We start from the raw sequence: 22,541 nt of genomic DNA, 5'->3' as shown, positions 1-22,541 counted from the left end.
TGACCTTTTCCCATGTCGACCTTTTCCCATGTCGACCTAATGGTGTCGACCCATTGACTGTCGACCATAATGCTGTAGACCAAATGATCCCAACCCTAAAAAATGAGCATAGGGTCCCTCCCCCACGAGTAAAACCAGCCCCAGGCTTCAACGGTGAGCAGTGTAATGCCACAGATGGGTGGCACAGTCATTATATGCGGTGCCGCCTGAGCCGCAGCATGTCACCGTCTTGGAAAAGGTAATACAAAAACACAGGAGTGATGTGCACTGCGCCCATCTCTGTATGAGGCCCATAATTCCTCCAGCCTCAGTGAGCTCCGTGATCGGGTCCCTGCTTATTAGAGCTGTGCACAAATCCTTAAGTGTTTCTAGATATCTTTAAAATTTGATAAAAACAATGAAAATCAAGTCATTTAGACTCGTCCCTTAGAAAATGTACAGTATTATTAACGTCTAAACAGATATACCGAAGGTGCGTTGCTTGAGCAGTATGCTGCATTGGCCACAAGGTGGTGCTGTTGGCTCATGTTCGAGATTTCCTGCACACTAGAATCAGCATCAGGGGCGACATGTAAACGGGGGCGACATTTAGACATGTGCGATTTTTGGGGGACAAAAAAAATCACACTTGTATTAACATGTAAATTGTGGTAAAATTTGCATGTTTTGACCTGTCTAAAAAAATATTGCATCCAGATGTTTTCTTAGAAGGTGTAAAATACTGTATGGTGCCTCAGGGATCGCTGGTTAAACCCAAATGCTTACAATAAAAAAAAATATATATATATTTTTTTTTTGTGCTGTGACTACAGGAATATTATACAAAAATGTGTTTTTATTGCTAATGCCAGTGGCTGCCGGCTGCTAATACTTACACGCATAGGACACCACAATATTGTGCCGCAACGCACGGTTCAGCATTTTTTGGCACCCTGGGAAAAACGCATTGCATATCATCGCATACCTTATGGCATGGTATGTGATGGGTGCCGTGCTTGGAAACAAGTACCTCATTTTTAATAGGCATTATGGTGTTTGGCATAATACGTATGGTGTGTGGCTTAACATGTAATGGGCATTATGGTGTAATTTTTAATGCGAGCCTTTGGTGTGCAATGCCCCTGTTTATGAAGCATATTGTGCATTATTGCTCAATCTGTTTTGTATAGTGTGAATTTTGGCTCAATCCATGTGTCAAAATGTGAATGTTGCCTTAATCTGTGTGGCATAATGTGAATTTTGACTCAATCCGTGTGCCATAGTGTGAATTATTGCTCATTCCATGTGCAGGGCCGAAACTAGGTGTTTGGGCGCCCAGGCTGGCAGTCACTTGGTGTGTGTCCCCCCCCCCCCCCCCCCCCCCCCGAAAAAAAAACACACCAAATTACTGCCTTGGGGACAGGCAGTGGGGGTCTGGGGACTGGAGAAGGTTAACTCCGGCTCCTAGCGCTGCCGGACGGTGGGCGGGAAGCAGATTTTGAAAAGACTTGCCGGACGCTGATTTTCTGATTTCAACCAATCAGCGTCCGGCAAGTCTTTTCAAAATCATCAGCGCTTCCCGCCGCCAGGCGAGCGGCTGTGTATGTGAAAGCCGCCAGGCAAATAGCGCACGGCTGTGTATGTGAAAGCTGCCGCTACACCAGTCCCTGGACCCCTGCTGCCAACATACCTGTGTGCAGCCAGCAGGGGTAGGCAGCGTCCAGAGACTGGTGTAGCAGCAGCCTTCACTCACTCCGTCTCCTAGCGCTATCTGCCTGGCGGCAGGAAGCGCCGATGACTTTGAAAAGACTTGCCGGACGCTGATTGGCTGAATTCTTTTCAAAACCTGCTTCCCGCCCACCGCCCGGCAGCGCTAGTAGGAGCCGGAGTTAACCCACCAGTCCCCGGACCCCCGCTGCCCGTCCCCGGGACCCGGCTAGGAGCCAGTGTTAACCCACCAGTCCCTGGACCCCCACTGCCCATCCCCAGGACCTCACACTAGCGCCCCCACCCTCCAGCATCCGGTGCGCGTGACCCCCTAGCCCCCCCCTAGTTATAGCCCTGCCATGTGGCATAATGTGTAAGAAGCAAGTACAGTATAAGGGGGTTACTATTGTGTTGCATGATTTGTATAAGGGGTATGGCTTTCAGTATTTTATTTATGACTGGAGTGCCGCCTCACCTCGCAAGTATCTTAGGACATCGGCGTCCTGCGGGTGCACCTTTGGAGTGCACCCGCCAATATATCTCCCTGCATTTTTCCTATGCCAGCCCCATGCCTTTTCCAGGCATATATAATAAGTTGAAAGTATTTCCACAAATAGAGACACACCCATGAGAAGACCACCCAAACAGAACACTGGTCACGCCCCCCACATTATTAGGTGCTGGCTGCAACCCCAATTATTGCGCATAATAGGCCCTTGATCATTCAGCTCCAGGCCCATTTATAACTTAATCTGGCACTTCAGCAGCACAAAGGTTTACACCGCACTGCAGCAGTAAGGATACAGTGTGAGTCAGATACAGTGCAGGATACAGTGTGTCAGATACAGTGCGGTTGGCTAGATTGTGGGATCATACAGTGCGGTTGGATAGATTGTGAGATGTATACAGTGCGGTTGGATAGATTGAGGGATGCATACAGTGCGGTTGGATAGATTGTGGGATGCATACAGTGCGGTTGGATAGATTGTGGTATGCATACAGTGCGGTTGGATAGATTGAGGGATGCATACAGTGCGGGATATAGTGTGGGTTGCATACAGTGCGGTTGGATAGATTGTGGGATGCATGCAGTGCGGTTGGATAGATTGTGAGATGCATACAGTGCGGTTGGATAGATTGTGGGATGCATACAGTGCGGTTGGATAGATTGTGAGATGCATACAGTGCGGTTGGATAGATTGTGAGATGCATACAGTGCGGTTGGATAGATTGTGAGATGCACACAGTGCGGTTGGATAGATTGTGGGATTCATACAGTGCGGTTGGATAGATTGTGGGATGCATACAGTGCGGTTGGATAGATTGTGGGATGCATACAGTGCGGTTGGATAGATTGACTCAATCTATCCAACCGCACTGTATGCATCCCACAATCTATCCAACCGCACTGTATGCAACCCTCAATCATTGAGGGTTGCATACAGTGCGGTTGGATAGATTGTGGGATGCATACAGTGCCGTTGGATAGATTGTGGGATGCATACAGTGCCGTTGGATAGATTGTGGGATGCATACAGTGCGGTTGGATAGATTGTGGGATGCATACAGTGCCGTTGGATAGATTGTGGGATGCATACAGTGCGGTTGGATAGATTGTGAGATGCATACAGTGCGGTTGGATAGATTGTGGGATGCATACAGTACGGTTGGATAGATTGTGGGATGCATACAGTGCGGGATATAGTGTGGGTTGCATACAGTGCGGTTGGATAGATTGTGGGATGCATACAGTGCGGTTGGATAGATTGAGGGATGCATACAGTGCGGTTGTATAGATTGTGAGATGCATACAGTGCGGTTGGATAGATTGTGGGATGCATACAGTGCGGTTGGATAGATTGTGAGATGCATACAGTGCGGTTGGATAGATTGTGGGTTGCATACAGTGCGGATGGATAGATTGTGGGATGCATACAGTGCGGTTGGTTGGATAGATTGTGAGATGCATACAGTGCGGTTGGATAGATTGTGAGATGCATACAGTGCGGTTGGATAGATTGTGAAATGCATACAGTGCGGTTGGATAGATTGTGAGATGCATACAGTGCGGTTGGATAGATTGTGAAATGCATACAGTGCGGTTGGATAGATTGTGGGATGCATACAGTGCAGTTGGATAGATTGTGAGATGCATGCAGTGCAGTTGGATAGATTGTGAGATGCATGCAGTGCGGTTGGATAGATTGTGGGATGCACCCAGTGGGATATATAGAGCAGCTCCTGATAGAGACGCATTGAGCCACATCCCCTTATTGCTCCAGCCTGCAGCTTTAGGAGAAGCAGGTTTCCATTCATTCCAATCCAGACCAGTTCCACGTCCATCAATTAGATCCTACAACCTCACAGCACTCTGCAGCGACAAGCCAGGTATTCAGTACACCACAAAGTCTGCAGTTATCCACACTCAAGGGCGTAACTACCATAGGGGTGCAGCTGCTATGGGGCCCAAAGCTGAAGGGGGCCCATCTTTACCGTCTAAGTAATACGTTTTACATACATGTATAGGGGGCCCTTACAAACTTTTGCTATGGGGCCTACGAACATATAGTTATGCCCCTGTCCACACTTCCTGGATCCTCCACTCCAATCACAGGGACTATTCCGTACATTTACTCTCCAGCAAGGAGACTTCCTCCATCTTACCTGGTAATTACACACATCATTAGTACAATGGGTTTGGCATTAATCCTCGGCATGGAACAATCATACCAGCAGGAACTCATCCCCAATTTTAAAAAAATTTTTATTCAAAAGAATTCTCTTTTTACTTTTCATTGTTGTATGTCAGTATTATTTATTAAATGTATATTTAGTTTTCAGTGCGTGTCGACCTTTTGTCATTGTCTACCTTGTGCAGGTTCTATGTCTATCTAGACACTGTATATCTACAGTAGATTTCATGTCTGCCAGCTAGAAAGGGGGGTTACCAGTCGGAGCAGGCCAGACCCCATAGGATCATGGGACCCTTGCGCAACTGTCCACGAAGCCCATAGAATGAGATGGCCCTAAGGTGGCGCGGCTATGGGGGCTTTCTGATGTTTGCACGGGGACCGATGTTTTCGTTCTGCGCATGTGCATGCACCCAACATTGTGGGCAGGGGGCGGAGAGGGGCGCTGGGCAGCCCCATTACCATTAGGGGATCTCCAGGCGTTTCATGCCGTGACACAAGTGCGGGGGGGGGGGGGGGCGGCATGTCAGCTGACATCACCGGATGTTAGCTGCCCGCCCATTTCCGTCCCAGCATGCACGCAGATGTAAGTGACTGTTATATGCACGCACCTTCCACATCTGTCGATGGTCGGCGACCATACAAACATGTGGGTGTTCCCCGCAGCATGGGAATGGGTGCTTATGTTAAACACCCATTCACAGCCTGTGAACACACGCTGTGGGGGGGGGCGGACGGCCCGGCATTCTGGCGGGGTTTGGTGGTACTCGCAAGGCTGCGAATTCGCTGGTCATGTTACGTGCTGGTCCTGTTACGTGCTGGTCCTGTTATGTGCTGGTCCTGTTACGTGCTGGTCATGTTACGTGCTGGTCATATTATGTAATGGTCATGTTACGTGCTGGTCCTGTTACGTGCTGGTCCTGTTACGTGCTGGTCCTGTTACGTGCTGGTCCTGTTACGTGCTGGTCCTGTTACGTGCTGGTCATGTTACGTGCTGGTCATATTATGTAATGGTCATGTTACGTGCTGGTCCTGTTACGTGCTGGTCCTGTTACGTGCTGGTCCTGTTACGTGCTGGTCCTGTTACGTGCTGGTCCTGTTACGTGCTGGTCATGTTACGTGCTGGTCATATTATGTAATGGTCATGTTACGTGCTGGTCATGTTACGTGCTGGTCATGTTACTTGCTGGTCCTGTTACGTGCTGGTCATGTTATGTAGTGGTGATGTTATGTAGTGGTGATGTTACGTGCTGGTCCTGTTACATGCTGGTCATGTTACGTGCTGGTCATATTATGTAATGGTCATGTTACGTGCTGGTCATGTTACGTGCTGGTCATATTATGTAATGGTCATGTTACGTGCTGGTCATGTTACGTGCTGGTCCTGTTACGTGCAGGTCATGTTACGTGCTGGTCATGTTATGTAACGGTCCTGTTACGTGCTGGTCATGTTACGTGCTGGTCATATTATGTAATGGTCATGTTACGTGCTGGTCATGTTACGTGCTGGTCATATTATGTAATGGTCATGTTACTTGCTGGTCATGTTACGTGCTGGTCATGTTATGTAATGGTCCTGTTACGTGCTGGTCATGTTACGTGCTGGTCATGTTACGCGCTGGTCATGTTATGTATTGGTCATGTTACGTGCTGGTCATGTTACGTGCTGGTCATGTTATGTAATGGTCCTGTTACGTGCTGGTCATGTTATGTGCTGGTCATGTTACGTGCTGGTCATGTTATGTAATGGTCATGTTACGTGCTGGTCATGTTACGTGCTGGTCATGTTACGTGCTGGTCATGTTATGTAACGGTCCTGTTACGTGCTGGTCCTGTTACGTGCTGGTCCTGTTACGTGCTGGTCATGTTACGTGCTGGTCATGTTACATGCAGGTCATGTTACGTGCTGGTCATGTTATGTAACGGTCCTGTTACGTGCTAGTCCTGTTACGTGCTGGTCCTGTTACGTGCTGGTCCTGTTACGTGCTGGTCATGTTACGTGCTGGTCATATTATGTAATGGTCATGTTACGTGCTGGTCATGTTACGTGCTGGTCATGTTACTTGCTGGTCATGTTATGTAATGGTCCTGTTATGTGCTGGTCATGTTACGTGCTGGTCATGTTACGTGCTGGTCATGTTATGTAATGGTCATGTTACGTGCTGGTCCTGTTATGTAATGGTCATGTTACGTGCTGGTCCTGTTACGTGCTGGTCCTGTTACGTGCTGGTCATGTTACGTGCTGGTCCTGTTACGTGCTGGTCATGTTACATGCTGGTCCTGTTACGTGCTGGTCCTGTTACGTGCTGGTCCTGTTACGTGCTGGTCCTGTTACGTGCTGGTCCTGTTACGTGCTGGTCATGTTACGTGCTGGTCCTGTTATGTAATGGTCCTGTTACGTGCTGGTCACGTTATGTAATGGTCCTGTTACGTGCTGGTCATGTTACGTGCTGGTCATGTTATGTAATGGTCATGTTACGTGCTTGTATTTCTGTATTACTGCAGAACGTGGATGGCGCTGAATGTGGATTCTTGTTATTTCATTTGTCAGAACAATTTCATTTTAACCATTAAATTAAAAGCCAGAAACCCTAAGCTGCTACAATGTCTTCTCTACATGACACACAGGAAATAATCATCAATCCGATATATGGTAAATCACTGAAGAAACCCAGAGATCCCAGTAGCTGCTGTGCTGCAGTAGCTCCGAACATAGCGTGCCGATGGCGCAGGCGGTGTGCGCAGGTAGCGCTCAGTGTGTGCTGGCGTACACGGGATGTAACATTCTGGTCACCGGGAGACATTGATATAGTCACTCTGTTGGATTCTCAGGATTCTTCTTCTCTCTCCCTGTGAAATCATTGCACAGTCATCATCATCATCGTCATTACTATTATACAGCGTGGAAACATAGTAACATCATAGTATTCTGTATCATGTGGTTACAGATGGATAATGGCTGTTTCGCTCCTGTGTGCTAGAGAAACAAGCACTTGGTCATACATGTACTTCCTAACATACGGTAGGCCATGTTTTCAGGATGTCTGGGTCAGTAATTATCCCACCTGCTCCCACAGACAGACACCCTCAGTACAGGACCTGCTGTGAACCCCAGGGGGTAACCCCTGTACTACAGCATCGGATATTTGGCTCCAACTCACTCACATTGTTCCTAGAATTCCTGCATTTCCTGGGTAATCTCATTAGAAATATATGAGTCACATTGTCTATATACCCCAATGACCATAATAACGAGGGGCTTTTCCTATAGGGCGCCTAACAAATTATGTCGCTTGGCCTATACCTTAACTTAACTGCCTAGAAATAACTCACACCTTAACTTAAAATAACGACTCGGACAGCAACCAGTCACTAGATACAGGTGCAGCTCCAGAGGACTGGAGAAGAGCAAATGTAGTTCCACTGCACAAAAGTGGAAGCAAAGAAGAAGCAGGTAACTACAGACCAGTGAGCCTTACATCAGTAGTAGGGAAATTAATGGAAACACTATTAAAAGAAAGAATAGTGGAATATCTTAAATTAAACAACTTACAGGATCCAAAACAGCATGGTTTTACTGCAGGGAGATCATGCCAAACAAGTCTCATTTACTTTTTTGACTCCGTGACCAAAATACTAGATGAAGGGGGGCTGTAGATGTGGCATATCTAGACTTTAGTAAGGCTTTTGACACTGTCCCACATCGCAGGCTGCTAAATAAACTTGACAGTGTGGGATTGGATTATAAAACAATTAAATGGATAAGAACCTGGTTGCAGGATAGGAAACAGACAGTTGTAGTAAATGGAGTGCATTCTATGGAGGGACATGTTACCAGTGGAGTACCCCCAGGGATCTGTACTTGGACCAGTGCTCTTTAATATCTTTGTTAATGACATTGCAAATGGTATTGAAGCGAAAGTATGCCTTTTTGCAGATGACACAAATATATGCAACAGAGTAGACACACCAGGAGGGGTAAATCAAATGACTGATGATCTAAGTAAACTTGAGAATTGGTCAAGAGCATGGCAACTACAGTTTAATGCTAAAAAATGCAAAATTATGCACTTGGGTCTCAAAAACCCAAAGACTAAATATAGTATAAATGTCACTATAATGGAAACTATTGAGGAGGAAAGAGATCTAGGAGTCACTATTTCAAGTGACTTAAAGGCAGGAAAGCAATGTAGCAAAGCAATGAGGAAGGCTAGTCAGATGCTTGGTTGCATAGGGAGAGGAATCAGTAGCAGAAAAAAAGACGTAATAATGCCACTTTATAGGTCATTGGTACGACCTCATCTGGAATACTGTGTCCAGTTCTGGAGACCATATCTTCAGAAGGATATAAATACATTGGAGAGTGTACAAAGAAGGGCAACTAAAATGGTGCATGGCCTACATCACAAAACTTACCTGGATAGACTAAAAGATCTTAACATGTATAGTTTGGAGCAGAGAAGGGAAAGGGGGGACATGATAGAAATCTTCAAATATATCAAGGGTTTTAACATAGTACAGGAGGGAAATTTTCTTCAAAGGAAAAGAAGTAATAGAATATGAGGACATGCACTGAAACTGGAGGGAGGTAGGTTCAGGGGAAATGTTAGAAAGAATTACTTCACAGAAAGGGTAGTGGATAAGTGGAATAGCCTCTCATCAGAGGTGGTAGAGGCTAAGACAGTAGTACAATTGAAACATGCTTGGGATAGGCATATGAATATCCTTACAAAGAAATAAGGATTAAAAAGGGTTGAGATTACCTGGCGGGTAAAAAAAAGGGCAGACTAGATGGGCCAAATGGTTCTTATCTGCCCGTCAAATTCTATGTTTCTATGTTTCTATGTAACAGCATAAGTTTAAACTGGTCATAATATTTATTGAAGTTGTATGACCCTTATTTGTCTAAAGGGATGGCCAATAAAGCACTTGAGACCAGGACCAGTCAACGGTGTATGTCAATGGTAGCGACTGAAACGCCCCAATCCAACAAAACACCTCTTACATAAGGTACAGCCTGCGCCGTGACGGACTTACTGCCCCTTCTATGGTATGGTGCGGACACCTCCAGGAAGTGTCCAACGTCCCCCCGCTGAGTCGGGACTCGCCCACCGTCCTGGCAAAGGGAGGCAATACCGCAAGGCGACCGCCTGACACCTCACCTGACTGCTGGTCGAGAGCGCCTTTTCGCTGATTTTATAATTAAAGCTATTGATGCAAATTGGGTGAATGGTCCGAAGGCCAGGTAGCACAAGATTGAAAGGGAAGGGAGGGTGGGGATCCAGACTCAAAGAGGAAGTACTTCCTCCTAACGTTCCCTAATATACCCCTCTCTAAGCTGACGCCCCTAAGCTACCTGATTGGCCCATCCACCTACCACTCACTACCTGAGGTTTTTCCTCACAGCACCTTACTTTCCTCAATAACTTTATCTACAACCTACAAATTCCCTCGAGCCTATGCAGCCCTCGTTCTATCTAATATACGGGATTGCTTTTTCACACCCAAGAGAAAGGATGGAATACACTTTACAGCCTCATGTCATATGGCTGTTACCATACAGATGACCGTCGGTGGGGATACCGTGGTCAGAATACCAACACAGGCCTCTCGAAGGAGTGGAATATCCCCCCTCAGCAGCCTCACCCTCCCTGCTAGTGCCTCCCCTCCTAATCCTAATGAGAGTTCCACCGTGGGTTACCGCGTGCCACCCAATGCTGACCACTGCAGGAATTTCTTCCCACATGACCGGACTAAACATTCTGGACTGCATCTTGGGCGTAACTGTTCCATTTTCAATCCACGTGTTATTTTTATTTGGCTTTTTTTGGTATATAATAAATATATTGTATTATTTGGGCATTGGACGGGGCAGACGCAGCTAGAACTTGAAATACAAGGTTTCCATCCTCCTCCTCTAGTTTCACATTTATCATTACATCATATGTTGCTCTGTCAGGACTGTCAGGACGCTATAGGTCCGGGCTGTGGGACTGCGGGATATGTATCTGGACTGTCAGGACGCTATAGGACTGGGCTGTGAGACTGCGGGATATGGTATCTAGACTGTCAGGATGCTATAGGACCGGGCTGTGGGACTGCGGGATATGGTATCTGGACTGTCAGGATGCTATAGGACCGGGCTGTGGGACTGCGGGATATGGTATCTGGACTGTCAGGATGCTATAGGACCGGGCTGTGGGACTGAGGAATATGGTATCTGGACTGTCAGGACGCTATAGGTCCGGGCTGTGGGACTGCGGGATATGGTATCTGGACTGTCAGGACGCTATAGGACCGGGCTGTGGGACTGCGGGATATGGTATCTGGACTGTCAGGACGCTATAGGACTGGGCTGTGGGACTGAGGAATATGGTATCTGGACTGTCAGGACGCTATAGGTCCGGGCTGTGGGACTGCGGGATATGGTATCTGGACTGTCAGGACGCTATAGGACAGGGCTGTGGGACTGCGGGATATGGTATCTTAGTGTCTTTCTTGGTATAATGTAGCACATTCACCTTTTGGACGTTCCTGATATATATTAGTGGCACCCTGGTCTCCTATGTGGTACAGACCAAACAAAAACTTGCTATGATATTGAACGCTGATTGTATGATATTCTGTACTGCAGCTGTTTCCTTTTTAACCCAACCAAGCAGAAAAGAAAAAAGATGGGACAGCGCTGTACTGAATAATCAAATATTTATTAAAATTTATATAATATCGTGGCCAACGATAAAAAGCGGAACAGTGCTGCTAATGATCACACACCTCCTGAGGAAGCTGCTGAACTGGTAAAAGGCGGAGAAACGCGTACAGGACATGGGGCACGGCTGGCTGCGCATGAGACAGGACCATTTGATTGCTCTCTGACAAGACCGCAAAGTAAGACTGCACCAGCGGTCGGAGATCATCATTGGAGACCGTTAGCCGGATCCCACCTGTTATATCTGGATGCACTTAAGGATCAAACAAGCTGGAAATGTGCACATTTAATAGGAAATACTAACTTGTCAGTGGCGTAGCTACCGCTCCGCAGCCCTAGCGGTGGCGGGGGGGAGCCGGCACCTCCGGGGCGCAGGGTCACGGTTCTCCAGTCTCACTGCCTGTGTGACAGCCCGGAGCTGCGGGGAGGTGGGGATCCGTCTCTCCCCAGCCCGTGCGCCAGACAGACACCCTGCTATCTCCAGTGGCTGCCCGGCTCCAAACTCCTCCAGTACGCTCAGAGAGTGTGCGCCCAAGGGAGAGCAGTCGCCCACCGATCACCGCACAGCTGCAGGGCAGGCAGGAAGCTCCGTCCGAATCCGTCCTGCGGATAAGACCACACAAACAAGCGGCAAGCTCCCCGCCCTGCCGAGCAGTCACCATCACCCGCCTGTGAGTCACACCGCCAACATGGAGGTCAACGTGGAGAAGCTGGCGGCAGATGCCGGCATGTTCCTGAACCGCGCAGTGCAGGTACCGTGGGGGGGGGGGGGATTTATCGCAGGGGGGGCATTTATCGCAGGGGGGGGCGGCAGAATTTTTTTGGCAGGGGGGAGCTACTTTTCTAGTTACGCCACTGTAACTTGTGATATTTACAAACTAACAATACTAATAGACTATCACAGAGGAGAATCCGTTCTATCTCTGCATGCAATCACTAACTGCTAAAGTTTGTGAGTCTTGTCTGTCTTATCGTTGGCCACGATATTATATAAATTGTAATAAATATTTGATTATTCAGTACAGCGCTGTCCCATCTTTTTTCTTCTCCTATGTGGTACCACATCCACAGGGCCGTAACTAGGGGGGGGGCTGGGGGATCATGCGCACCGGGCACTGCATGTGGGGGGCGCTGTCGAGCCTGGCAGCGGGGGTTCGAGAACAGGCAGCGGGCATCCGGGCGACGGGCGTAGCGGCAGCTGGAAGCAAGCTACGCTATTTGCCCGGCAGGAAGTAGATTTTGAAAAGTCTTGCCGGACGCTGATTGGCTGAATTCTCTCAGCCAATTAGCGTCCGGCAAGTCAAAATCAGCAGCGCTTCCCGCCGCCAGGCAAGAAGCGTAGCTCACTACAAGGAATAAAGCCGCCGCGGCGCTGCCCGTCCCTGGACCCCGCTGCCCGTCCCCCTGCTGCCTGGACTGGAATCCACGCTGCCTGGTCCGGAACCCCCGCTGCCTGGTCCGGAACCCCCTGCTGCCTGTCCCTGGACCCCGCTGCCCATCCCCCTGCTGCCTGGTCCGGAACCCCCGCTGCCTGTCCCTGGACCCCGCTGCCCGTCCCCCTGCTGCCTGGTCCGGAACCCCTGCTGCCTGTCCCTGGACCCCGCTGCCCATCCCGGGACCCCGCTGCACAACGGTATGTGGGCGCAGGGTCTGCTCAGCCTCCGGTGCCAGGGGCAAGGCAGTCATTTGCCCCCCCCCCCCAGTCAGTGGGGGGGCGACCAAATGACCGCCTTGCCCCGGGCGCCGGAAACCCTAGTTTCGGTCCTGACATCCAGAACTCGTGGACACACATATCTAGGGACTAGGGCTGGATTTAGGACGACCTAGAGGGGAGAAGCACTATCTGTACATCGCCCACATCACAGATTGCCCCATGGAGACAGAACTTTCTTACCCATATATAGAAGAACGCCACAGTGATTATGACACTGTACAATCCGCAAACTCCCAGCGCCACCTGCAGGCTGAGGGGGGACGTCTGGCACAGGGGGAGCCTCGGCGGAACCTCTTCTTTCTCTGCTGATTTGCATACAGGATATCCTGTGAGCGATATGTAAAACAGATTAGAAGCCGAATGATAATACCGGTCCCCTCTGTGATATATGGTATACAGTTGATTATTCGACACAAATTATGTCGACCACTATTGAATCGACAGGCGATAGGACAACACATGAAAAATTTCGACATGGTCTAGGTCAACATTGACAAAAGGTCGACACAAGCAAAATGTTGGCAGGTTAATGGTCTACACATGAAAAAGTTGACATGAGTTTTTCATGATTTCTTTTAACCGACTTGTTCCAACTTCATGATCCAAGTTAGATTATAATAGTGTGCCGAGCGCAGAAAGCCATTTGTGGGGGCGCATTACGCTGATACAGTGCCCATATCAGCAGATTTCCATAAGGACACCCAAAATATGGAAAAACTCATTATTGACCTTTTCCTGGGTCAACCATTCCCACCTCAAACTTTCGCTTGTGTCAACATTTTGTCGATGTCAACCTACACCATGACGCCCTTTGTCATGTGTTCACCTATTCCTTGTCGCTTCCTCTTACATTCCCGGGGTTGGGTTATGGGTGGCTTTCTCTTACACTCCTGGGGTTGGGTTATGGGTGGCTTTCTCTTACACTCCTGGGGTTGGGTTATGGGTGACTTTCTCTTACATTCCCGGGGTTGGGTTATGGGTGGCTTTCTCTTACATTCCCGGGGTTGGGTTATGGGTGGCTTTCTCTTACATTCCCGGGGTTGGGTTATGGGTGACTTTCTCTTACATTCCCGGGGTTAAGTTGTGGTTGGCTTTCTCTTACATTCTCGGGGTTGGGTTATGGGTGGCTTTCTCTTACATTCCTGGGGTTGGGTTATGGGTGGCTTTCTCTTACATTTCCGGGGTTAAGTTTTGGTTGGCTTTCTCTTACATTCTCGGGGTTGGGTTATGGGTGACTTTCTCTTACATTCCTTGGGTTGGGTTATGGGTGGCTTTCTCTTACATTCCCAGTTTGGGTTATAGGTGGCTTTCTCTTACATTCCCGGGGTTGGGTTATGGGTGGCTTTCTCTTACATTCTCGGGGTTGGGTTATGGGTGGCTTTCTCTTACATTCCTGGGGTTGGGTTATGGTTGGCTTTCTCTTACATTCCCGGGGTTGGGTTATGGTTGGCTTTCTCTTACATTCCCGGGGTTAATTTGTAGCTGGCTTTCTCTTACATTCTCGGGGTTGGGTTATGGGTGGCTTTCTCTTACATTCCTGGGGTTGGGTTATGGGTGGCTTTCTCTTACATTCCTTGGGTTGGGATATGGGTGGCTTTCTCTTACATTCCCGGGAGTGGGTTATGGGTGGCTTTCTCTTACATTCCCGGGGTTGGGTTATGGGTGGCTTTCTCTTACATTCCTTGGGTTGGGTTATGGGTGGCTTTCTCTTACATTCCTTGGGTTGGTTTATGGGTGGCTTTCTCTTACATTCCCGGGGTTGGGTTATGGGTGGCTTTCTTTTACATTCCTTGGGTTGGGTTATGGGTGGCTTTCTCTTACATTCCCGGGGTTGGGTTATGGGTGGCTTTCTCTTACATTCCTTGGGTTGGGTTATGGGTGGCTTTCTCTTACATTCCTGGGGTTGGGTTATGGGTGGCTTTCTCTTACATTCCTGGGGTTGGGTTATGGGTGGCTTTCTCTTACATTCCTAGTTTGGGTTATGGGTGGCTTTCTCTTACATTCCTGGGGTTGGGTTACGGGTGGCTTTCTCTTACATTCCTGGGGTTGGGTTACGGGTGGCTTTCTCTTACATTCCCGGGGTTGGGTTATGGGTGGCTTTCTCTTACATTCCTGGGGTTGGGTTATGGGTGGCTTTCTCTTACATTCCTGGGGTTGGGTTATGGGTGGCTTTCTCTTACATTCCCGGGGTTGGGTTATGGGTGGCATTCTCTTACATTCCCAGGGTTGGGTTATGGGTGGCTTTCTCTTACATTCCCGGGGTTGGGTTATGGGTGACTTTCTCTTAAATTCCCGGGGTTAAGTTGTGGTTGGCTTTCTCTTACATTCTCGGGGTTGGGTTATGGGTGGCTTTCTCTTACATTCCCGGGATTGGGTTATGGGTGACTTTTTCTTACATTCCTGGGGTTGGGTTATGAGTGGCTTTCTCTTACATTCCCGGGGTTGGGTTATGGTTGTCTTTCTCTTACATTCTGGGTTTGGGTTATGGGTGTCTTTCTCTTACATTCTCGGGGTTGGGTTATGGGTGGCTTTCTCTTACATTCCCGGGGTTGGATTATGGGTGGCTTTCTCTTACATTCCCGGGGTTGGGTTATGGGTGGCTTTCTCTTACGTTCCCGGGGTTGGGTTATGGGTGACTTTCTCTTACATTCCCGGGGTTAAGTTGTGGTTGGCTTTCTCTTACATTCTCGGGGTTGGGTTATGGGTGGCTTTCTCTTACATTCCTGGGGTTGGGTTATGGGTGGCTTTCTCTTACATTCCTGGGGTTGGGTTATGGGTGGCTTTCTCTTACATTTCCGGGGTTAAGTTTTGGTTGGCTTTCTCTTACATTCTCGGGGTTGGGTTATGGGTGACTTTCTCTTACATTCCTTGGGTTGGGTTATGGGTGGCTTTCTCTTACATTCCCAGTTTGGGTTATAGGTGGCTTTCTCTTACATTCCCGGGGTTGGGTTATGGGTGGCTTTCTCTTACATTCTCGGGGTTGGGTTATGGGTGGCTTTCTCTTACATTCCTGGGGTTGGGTTATGGTTGGCTTTCTCTTACATTCCCGGGGTTGGGTTATGGTTGGCTTTCTCTTACATTCCCGGGGTTAATTTGTAGTTGGCTTTCTCTTACATTCTCGGGGTTGGGTTATGGGTGGCTTTCTCTTACATTCCTGGGGTTGGGTTATGGGTGGCTTTCTCTTACATTCCTTGGGTTGGGATATGGGTGGCTTTCTCTTACATTCCCGGGAGTGGGTTATGGGTGGCTTTCTCTTACATTCCCGGGGTTGGGTTATGGGTGGCTTTCTCTTACATTCCTTGGGTTGGGTTATGGGTGGCTTTCTCTTACATTCCTTGGGTTGGTTTATGGGTGGCTTTCTCTTACATTCCCGGGGTTGGGTTATGGGTGGCTTTCTTTTACATTCCTTGGGTTGGGTTATGGGTGGCTTTCTCTTACATTCCCGGGGTTGGGTTATGGGTGGCTTTCTCTTACATTCCTTGGGTTGGGTTATGGGTGGCTTTCTCTTACATTCCTGGGGTTGGGTTATGGGTGGCTTTCTCTTACATTCCTGGGGTTGGGTTATGGGTGGCTTTCTCTTACATTCCTAGTTTGGGTTATGGGTGGCTTTCTCTTACATTCCTGGGGTTGGGTTACGGGTGGCTTTCTCTTACATTCCTTGGGTTGGTTTATGGGTGGCTTTCTCTTACATTCCCGGGGTTGGGTTATGGGTGGCTTTCTTTTACATTCCTTGGGTTGGGTTATGGGTGGCTTTCTCTTACATTCCCGGGGTTGGGTTATGGGTGGCTTTCTCTTACATTCCTTGGGTTGGGTTATGGGTGGCTTTCTCTTACATTCCCGGGGTTGGGTTATGGGTGGCTTTCTCTTACATTCCTGGGGTTGGGTTATGGGTGGCTTTCTCTTACATTCCTAGTTTGGGTTACGGGTGGCTTTCTCTTACATTCCTGGGGTTGGGTTACGGGTGGCTTTCTCTTACATTCCTGGGGTTGGGTTACGGGTGGCTTTCTCTTACATTCCCGGGGTTGGGTTATGGGTGGCTTTCTCTTACATTCCTGGGGTTGGGTTATGGGTGGCTTTCTCTTACATTCCCGGGGTTGGGTTATGGGTGGCTTTCTCTTACATTCCCGGGGTTGGGTTATGGGTGGCTTTCTCTTACATTCCCGGGGTTGGGTTATGGGTGGCTTTCTCTTACATTCCCGGGGTTGGGTTATGGGTGACTTTCTCTTAAATTCCCGGGGTTAAGTTATGGGTGACTTTCTCTTAAATTCCCGGGGTTAAGTTGTGGTTGGCTTTCTCTTACATTCTCGGGGTTGGGTTATGGGTGGCTTTCTCTTACATTCCCGGGATTGGGTTATGGGTGACTTTCTCTTACATTCCTGGGGTTGGGTTATGAGTGGCTTTCTCTTACATTCCCGGGGTTGGGTTATGGTTGTCTTTCTCTTACATTCTGGGTTTGGGTTATGGGTGGCTTTCTCTTACATTCCCGGGGTTGGGTTATGGGTGGCTTTCTCTTACATTCCCGGGGTTGGATTATGGGTGGCTTTCTCTTACATTCCCGGGGTTGGGTTATGGGTGGCTTTCTCTTACATTCCCGGGGTTGGGTTATGGGTGACTTTCTCTTACATTCCTAGTTTGGGTTACGGGTGGCTTTCTCTTACATTCCTGGGGTTGGGTTACGGGTGGCTTTCTCTTACATTCCTGGGGTTGGGTTACGGGTGGCTTTCTCTTACATTCCCGGGGTTGGGTTATGGGTGGCTTTCTCTTACATTCCCGGGGTTGGGTTATGGGTGGCTTTCTCTTACATTCCCGGGGTTGGGTTATGGGTGACTTTCTCTTACATTCCTGGGGTTGGGTTATGAGTGGCTTTCTCTTACATTCCCGGGGTTGGGTTATGGTTGTCTTTCTCTTACATTCTGGGTTTGGGTTATGGGTGTCTTTCTCTTACATTCTCGGGGTTGGGTTATGGGTGGCTTTCTCTTACATTCCCGGGGTTGGATTATGGGTGGCTTTCTCTTACATTCCCGGGGTTGGGTTATGGGTGGCTTTCTCTTACATTCCTTGGGTTGGGTTATGGGTGGCTTTCTCTTACATTCCTTGGGTTGGTTTATGGGTGGCTTTCTCTTACATTCCCGGGGTTGGGTTATGGGTGGCTTTCTTTTACATTCCTTGGGTTGGGTTATGGGTGGCTTTCTCTTACATTCCTGGGGTTGGGTTATGGTTGGCTTTCTCTTACATTCCCGGGGTTGGGTTATGGTTGGCTTTCTCTTACATTCCCGGGGTTAATTTGTAGTTGGCTTTCTCTTACATTCTCGGGGTTGGGTTATGGGTGGCTTTCTCTTACATTCCTGGGGTTGGGTTATGGGTGGCTTTCTCTTACATTCCTTGGGTTGGGATATGGGTGGCTTTCTCTTACATTCCCGGGAGTGGGTTATGGGTGGCTTTCTCTTACATTCCCGGGGTTGGGTTATGGGTGGCTTTCTCTTACATTCCTTGGGTTGGGTTATGGGTGGCTTTCTCTTACATTCCTTGGGTTGGTTTATGGGTGGCTTTCTCTTACATTCCCGGGGTTGGGTTATGGGTGGCTTTCTTTTACATTCCTTGGGTTGGGTTATGGGTGGCTTTCTCTTACATTCCCGGGGTTGGGTTATGGGTGGCTTTCTCTTACATTCCTTGGGTTGGGTTATGGGTGGCTTTCTCTTACATTCCTGGGGTTGGGTTATGGGTGGCTTTCTCTTACATTCCTGGGGTTGGGTTATGGGTGGCTTTCTCTTACATTCCTAGTTTGGGTTATGGGTGGCTTTCTCTTACATTCCTGGGGTTGGGTTACGGGTGGCTTTCTCTTACATTCCCGGGGTTGGGTTATGGGTGGCTTTCTCTTACATTCCTGGGGTTGGGTTATGGGTGGCTTTCTCTTACATTCCTGGGGTTGGGTTATGGGTGGCTTTCTCTTACATTCCCGGGGTTGGGTTATGGGTGGCTTTCTCTTACATTCCCGGGGTTGGGTTATGGGTGGCTTTCTCTTACATTCCCGGGGTTGGGTTATGGGTGACTTTCTCTTAAATTCCCGGGGTTAAGTTGTGGTTGGCTTTCTCTTACATTCTCGGGGTTGGGTTATGGGTGGCTTTCTCTTACATTCCCGGGATTGGGTTATGGGTGACTTTCTCTTACATTCCTGGGGTTGGGTTATGAGTGGCTTTCTCTTACATTCCCGGGGTTGGGTTATGGTTGTCTTTCTCTTACATTCTGGGTTTGGGTTATGGGTGTCTTTCTCTTACATTCTCGGGGTTGGGTTATGGGTGGCTTTCTCTTACATTCCCGGGGTTGGATTATGGGTGGCTTTCTTTTACATTCCTTGGGTTGGGTTATGGGTGGCTTTCTCTTACATTCCTTGGGTTGGGTTATGGGTGGCTTTCTCTTACATTCCTTGGGTTGGGTTATGGGTGGCTTTCTCTTACATTCCCGGGGTTGGGTTATGGGTGGCTTTCTCTTACATTCCTTGGGTTGGGTTATGGATGGCTTTCTCTTACATTCCTTGGGTTGGGTTATGGGTGGCTTTCTCTTACATTTCTGGGGTTGGGTTATGGGTGGCTTTCTCTTACATTCCTGGGGTTGGGTTATGGATGGCTTTCTCTTACATTCCCAGTTTGGGTTATGGGTGGCTTTCTCTTACATTCTCGGGGTTGGGTTATCGGTGGCTTTCTCTTACATTCCTGGGGTTGGGTTATGGGTGGCTTTCTCTTACATTCCTGGGGTTGGGTTATGGGTGGCTTTCTCTTACATTCCTTGGATTGGGTTATGGGTGGCTTTCTCTTACATTCCCGGGGTTGGGTTATGGGTGGCTTTCTCTTACATTCCTGGGGTTGGGTTATGGGTGGCTTTCTCTTACATTCCTTGGGTTGGGTTATGGGTGGCTTTCTCTTACATTCCCAGTTTGGGTTATGGGTGACTTTCTCTTACATTCCTTGGGTTGGGTTATGGGTGGCTTTCTCTTACATTCCCGGGATTGGGTTATGGGTGGCTTTCTCTTACATTCCCGGGATTGGGTTATGGGTGTCTTTCTCTTACATTCCCGGGATTGGGCTGTGGGAAACTTATTTTTCTATAATTTTTTTACTCTATTCAGCGCTCTTATATTTGTATATTTTAAAACCCCTTCTCCAAAAGAGATTCTGATATCATGCTAGCGCGGAACATAGACATATTCTATTACAGAACAGCTGCTGGGTATCTGCCATAGCTCCTTTTGTTACCTTTCTGAATGATCATCCCCTCATCCTCTTCCTGTGAGTACGGAGGGGGATACATGTCCTCTTTGCGGAAGAAGTAAATGTCGGAGCTGCTCTCCGTGAGGCCCCATAGGTGGAAGGTGACGCTGCTGGCGTTAGGAATCATTCTGCACTTCTTGTATTCAACGGGAATCTGGGTGTGGTTGAAGGAACCGTTACAGACAATCCCTGATTTATTCATCCCTCTGATCAAGGACACTTTGAATTCTTCCTTATTTGGGTCAGCAAAGTTTCGGTAAAACGTTAAGTTGATGCTGTCGTGTGTAAAGCATAGGAGTCGTGTTCTCCCCGGCCAAGAATCTGGAACAGGAGAGTTTGGGCCGGTTATGGCAGTAATGATATGTACACAGTCGGAGTTATTCTGGTTGATTCGCAAGGCTACATATTTGCAGCCTTGCAAGTCCACCAGACACCGTCTGCCGAATGCCAGTACGCCCCCCCTCGCATGCCATGTACGTTTGCAGGGGCTGCAAATGGATGTTTTACATAAACATCCATTCGCAAGCTGTGGGGGAACACCCCCATCCTTTGATGGTCGCCGATCATCGAAATGATGTGGAAGGCAGACGCACATGTAAGGTTGCTCTCAGGTAACCGTAGATCTGCGTGGACATTCGGCAGGAAGTGGGCGGTCACCTGACATCCGGTGATGTCAGCTGCCCGCCTCCGGCACCCACGTCAGAGGCTGATTTCCATGGAAACACTGGGTGTTCCCATGGGCGCGACTATCCTCCGCCGCCATCCTCAGTCTGTTCGCCATGGCCGCCTTCACCCAGTGTATGCACATGTGCGGAAATGCTGCTGCGCATACATCAAACATCGCTCCCCGTGCAAACAAACGGTCTGTGCGAATGGACCAGAATAACCACCAGTATGTATAGGGTATGATGTGACATTGTATACACACATGGTTGTATGCAGCCCTCTGATGTGTACAGTACATGAGCACATGGGAGGAGAACGATCACAGCGACATATAGACAATATAGCCGATGCTAATGTAGCCGATGCTGGACGTGTACGTCACACAGGGCTGGTTCTAGTTTGAGGCCCTTATTCAGATCTGATCGCAGTACAAATTTGTTCACATAACCATGTGCACTGCAGGTGGGGCAGATGTAACAGGTGCAGAGAGTGTTACATTTGGGTGGGGTGTGTTGAAATTTAAATCTGAATTGCAGTGTAAAAATAATGCAGCCAGTATTTACCATGCACAGAAACAAAATAAATCTAACTCTCTCTGCACATGTTACATCTGCCCCCCTGCAGTGCACATGGTTTCTGCCATTTTGAGAACAAATTGGTACTAGGATCAGATCTGAATAAGGTCCAAGTGCAGCCCAGGGAGAGAATTCACCCCCTCCCCCACACACACTAACTGCCCCCATAGTCTCAACCAAGCTCCGACCCCACTTCCCAGTCTGTGCCTCACATGCCTTTGCCCCTCCAGTCTATGTCTCACAGCCCACTTTCCTCCCCAGTCTGTGCCTCACGTGCCTTTTCCTCCCCACTCTGTGCCTCACATGTCACTTTCCTCCCCAGTCTATGCCTCACGTGTGCTTTCCTCCCCACTCTGTGCCTCACATACCCCTTTCCTCCCCACTCTGTGCCTCAAATGTCACTTTCCTCCCCACTCTGTGCCTCACATGCCCCTTTCCTCCCCAGTCTGTGCCTCACATGTCACTTTCCTCCCTAGTCTGTGCCTCACATGTCACTTTCCTCCCCAGTCTGTGCCTCACATGCCGCTTTCCTCCCCACTCTGTGCCATCACATGCCCCTTTCCTCCCCACTCTGTGCCTCACGTGCCTTTTCCTCCCCACTCTGTGCCTCACATGTCACTTTCCTCCCCAGTCTATGCCTCACGTGCCCTTTCCTCACCACTCTGTGCCTCACATACCCCTTTCCTCCCCACTCTGTGCCTCAAATGTCACTTTCCTCCCCACTCTGTGCCTCACATGCCCCTTTCCTCCCCAGTCTGTGCCTCACATGCCACTTTCCTCCCCACTCTGTGCCTCACATGCCCCTTTCCTCCCCACTCTGTGCCTCACATGCCCCTTTCCTCCCTAGTCTGTGCCTCACATGCCCCTTTCCTCCCCACTCTGTGCCTCACATATCCCTTTCCTCCACAGTCTGTGCCTCACATGACTCTTTCCTCCCCACTCTGTGCCTCACATATCCCTTTCCACCCTAGTCTGTGCCTCACATGTCACTTTCCTCCCTAGTCCCTAGTCTGTGCCTCACATGTCACTTTCCTCCCTAGTCTGTGCCTCACATGCCACTTTCCTCCCCAGTCTGTGCCTCACATATCCCTTTCCTCCCCAGTCTGTGCCTCACATGCCCCTTTCCACCCTAGTCTGTGCCTCACATGTCACTTTCCTCCCTAGTCTGTGCCTCACATGCCCCTTTCCTCCCCACTCTGTGCCTCACATATCCCTTTCCACCCTAGTCTGTGCCTC

At 48.9% G+C, this 22,541-nt stretch overlaps 1 protein-coding gene across 1 annotated transcript in view; it reads right to left on the bottom strand.

The window, feature by feature from the left end:
- Window positions 1–6,815: 6,815 nt before the first annotated feature.
- CD28 (CD28 molecule) overlaps window positions 6,816–22,541 on the bottom strand; it is a 28,595-nt gene continuing 12,869 nt past the window's right edge. The window contains exons 2-4 of the mRNA XM_083152074.1: window positions 20,050–20,385; window positions 12,980–13,125; window positions 6,816–7,226 (exon numbers count right to left, since the gene is read on the bottom strand). Of these exons, the coding sequence (XP_083008200.1) occupies window positions 7,167–7,226; window positions 12,980–13,125; window positions 20,050–20,385 (542 nt within the window). The 3' untranslated portion in view covers window positions 6,816–7,166. The remainder of the gene's footprint in view (window positions 7,227–12,979; window positions 13,126–20,049; window positions 20,386–22,541) is intronic.

Source organism: Crinia signifera, chromosome 7 (genome assembly GCF_055691185.1).
Source record: "Crinia signifera chromosome 7, ASM5569118v1, whole genome shotgun sequence".
Taxonomy (NCBI): Eukaryota; Metazoa; Chordata; class Amphibia; order Anura; family Myobatrachidae; genus Crinia; species Crinia signifera.
Note: the sequence above shows the minus strand (reverse complement) of the source record. Positions and strands in the feature narration are given on the sequence as shown.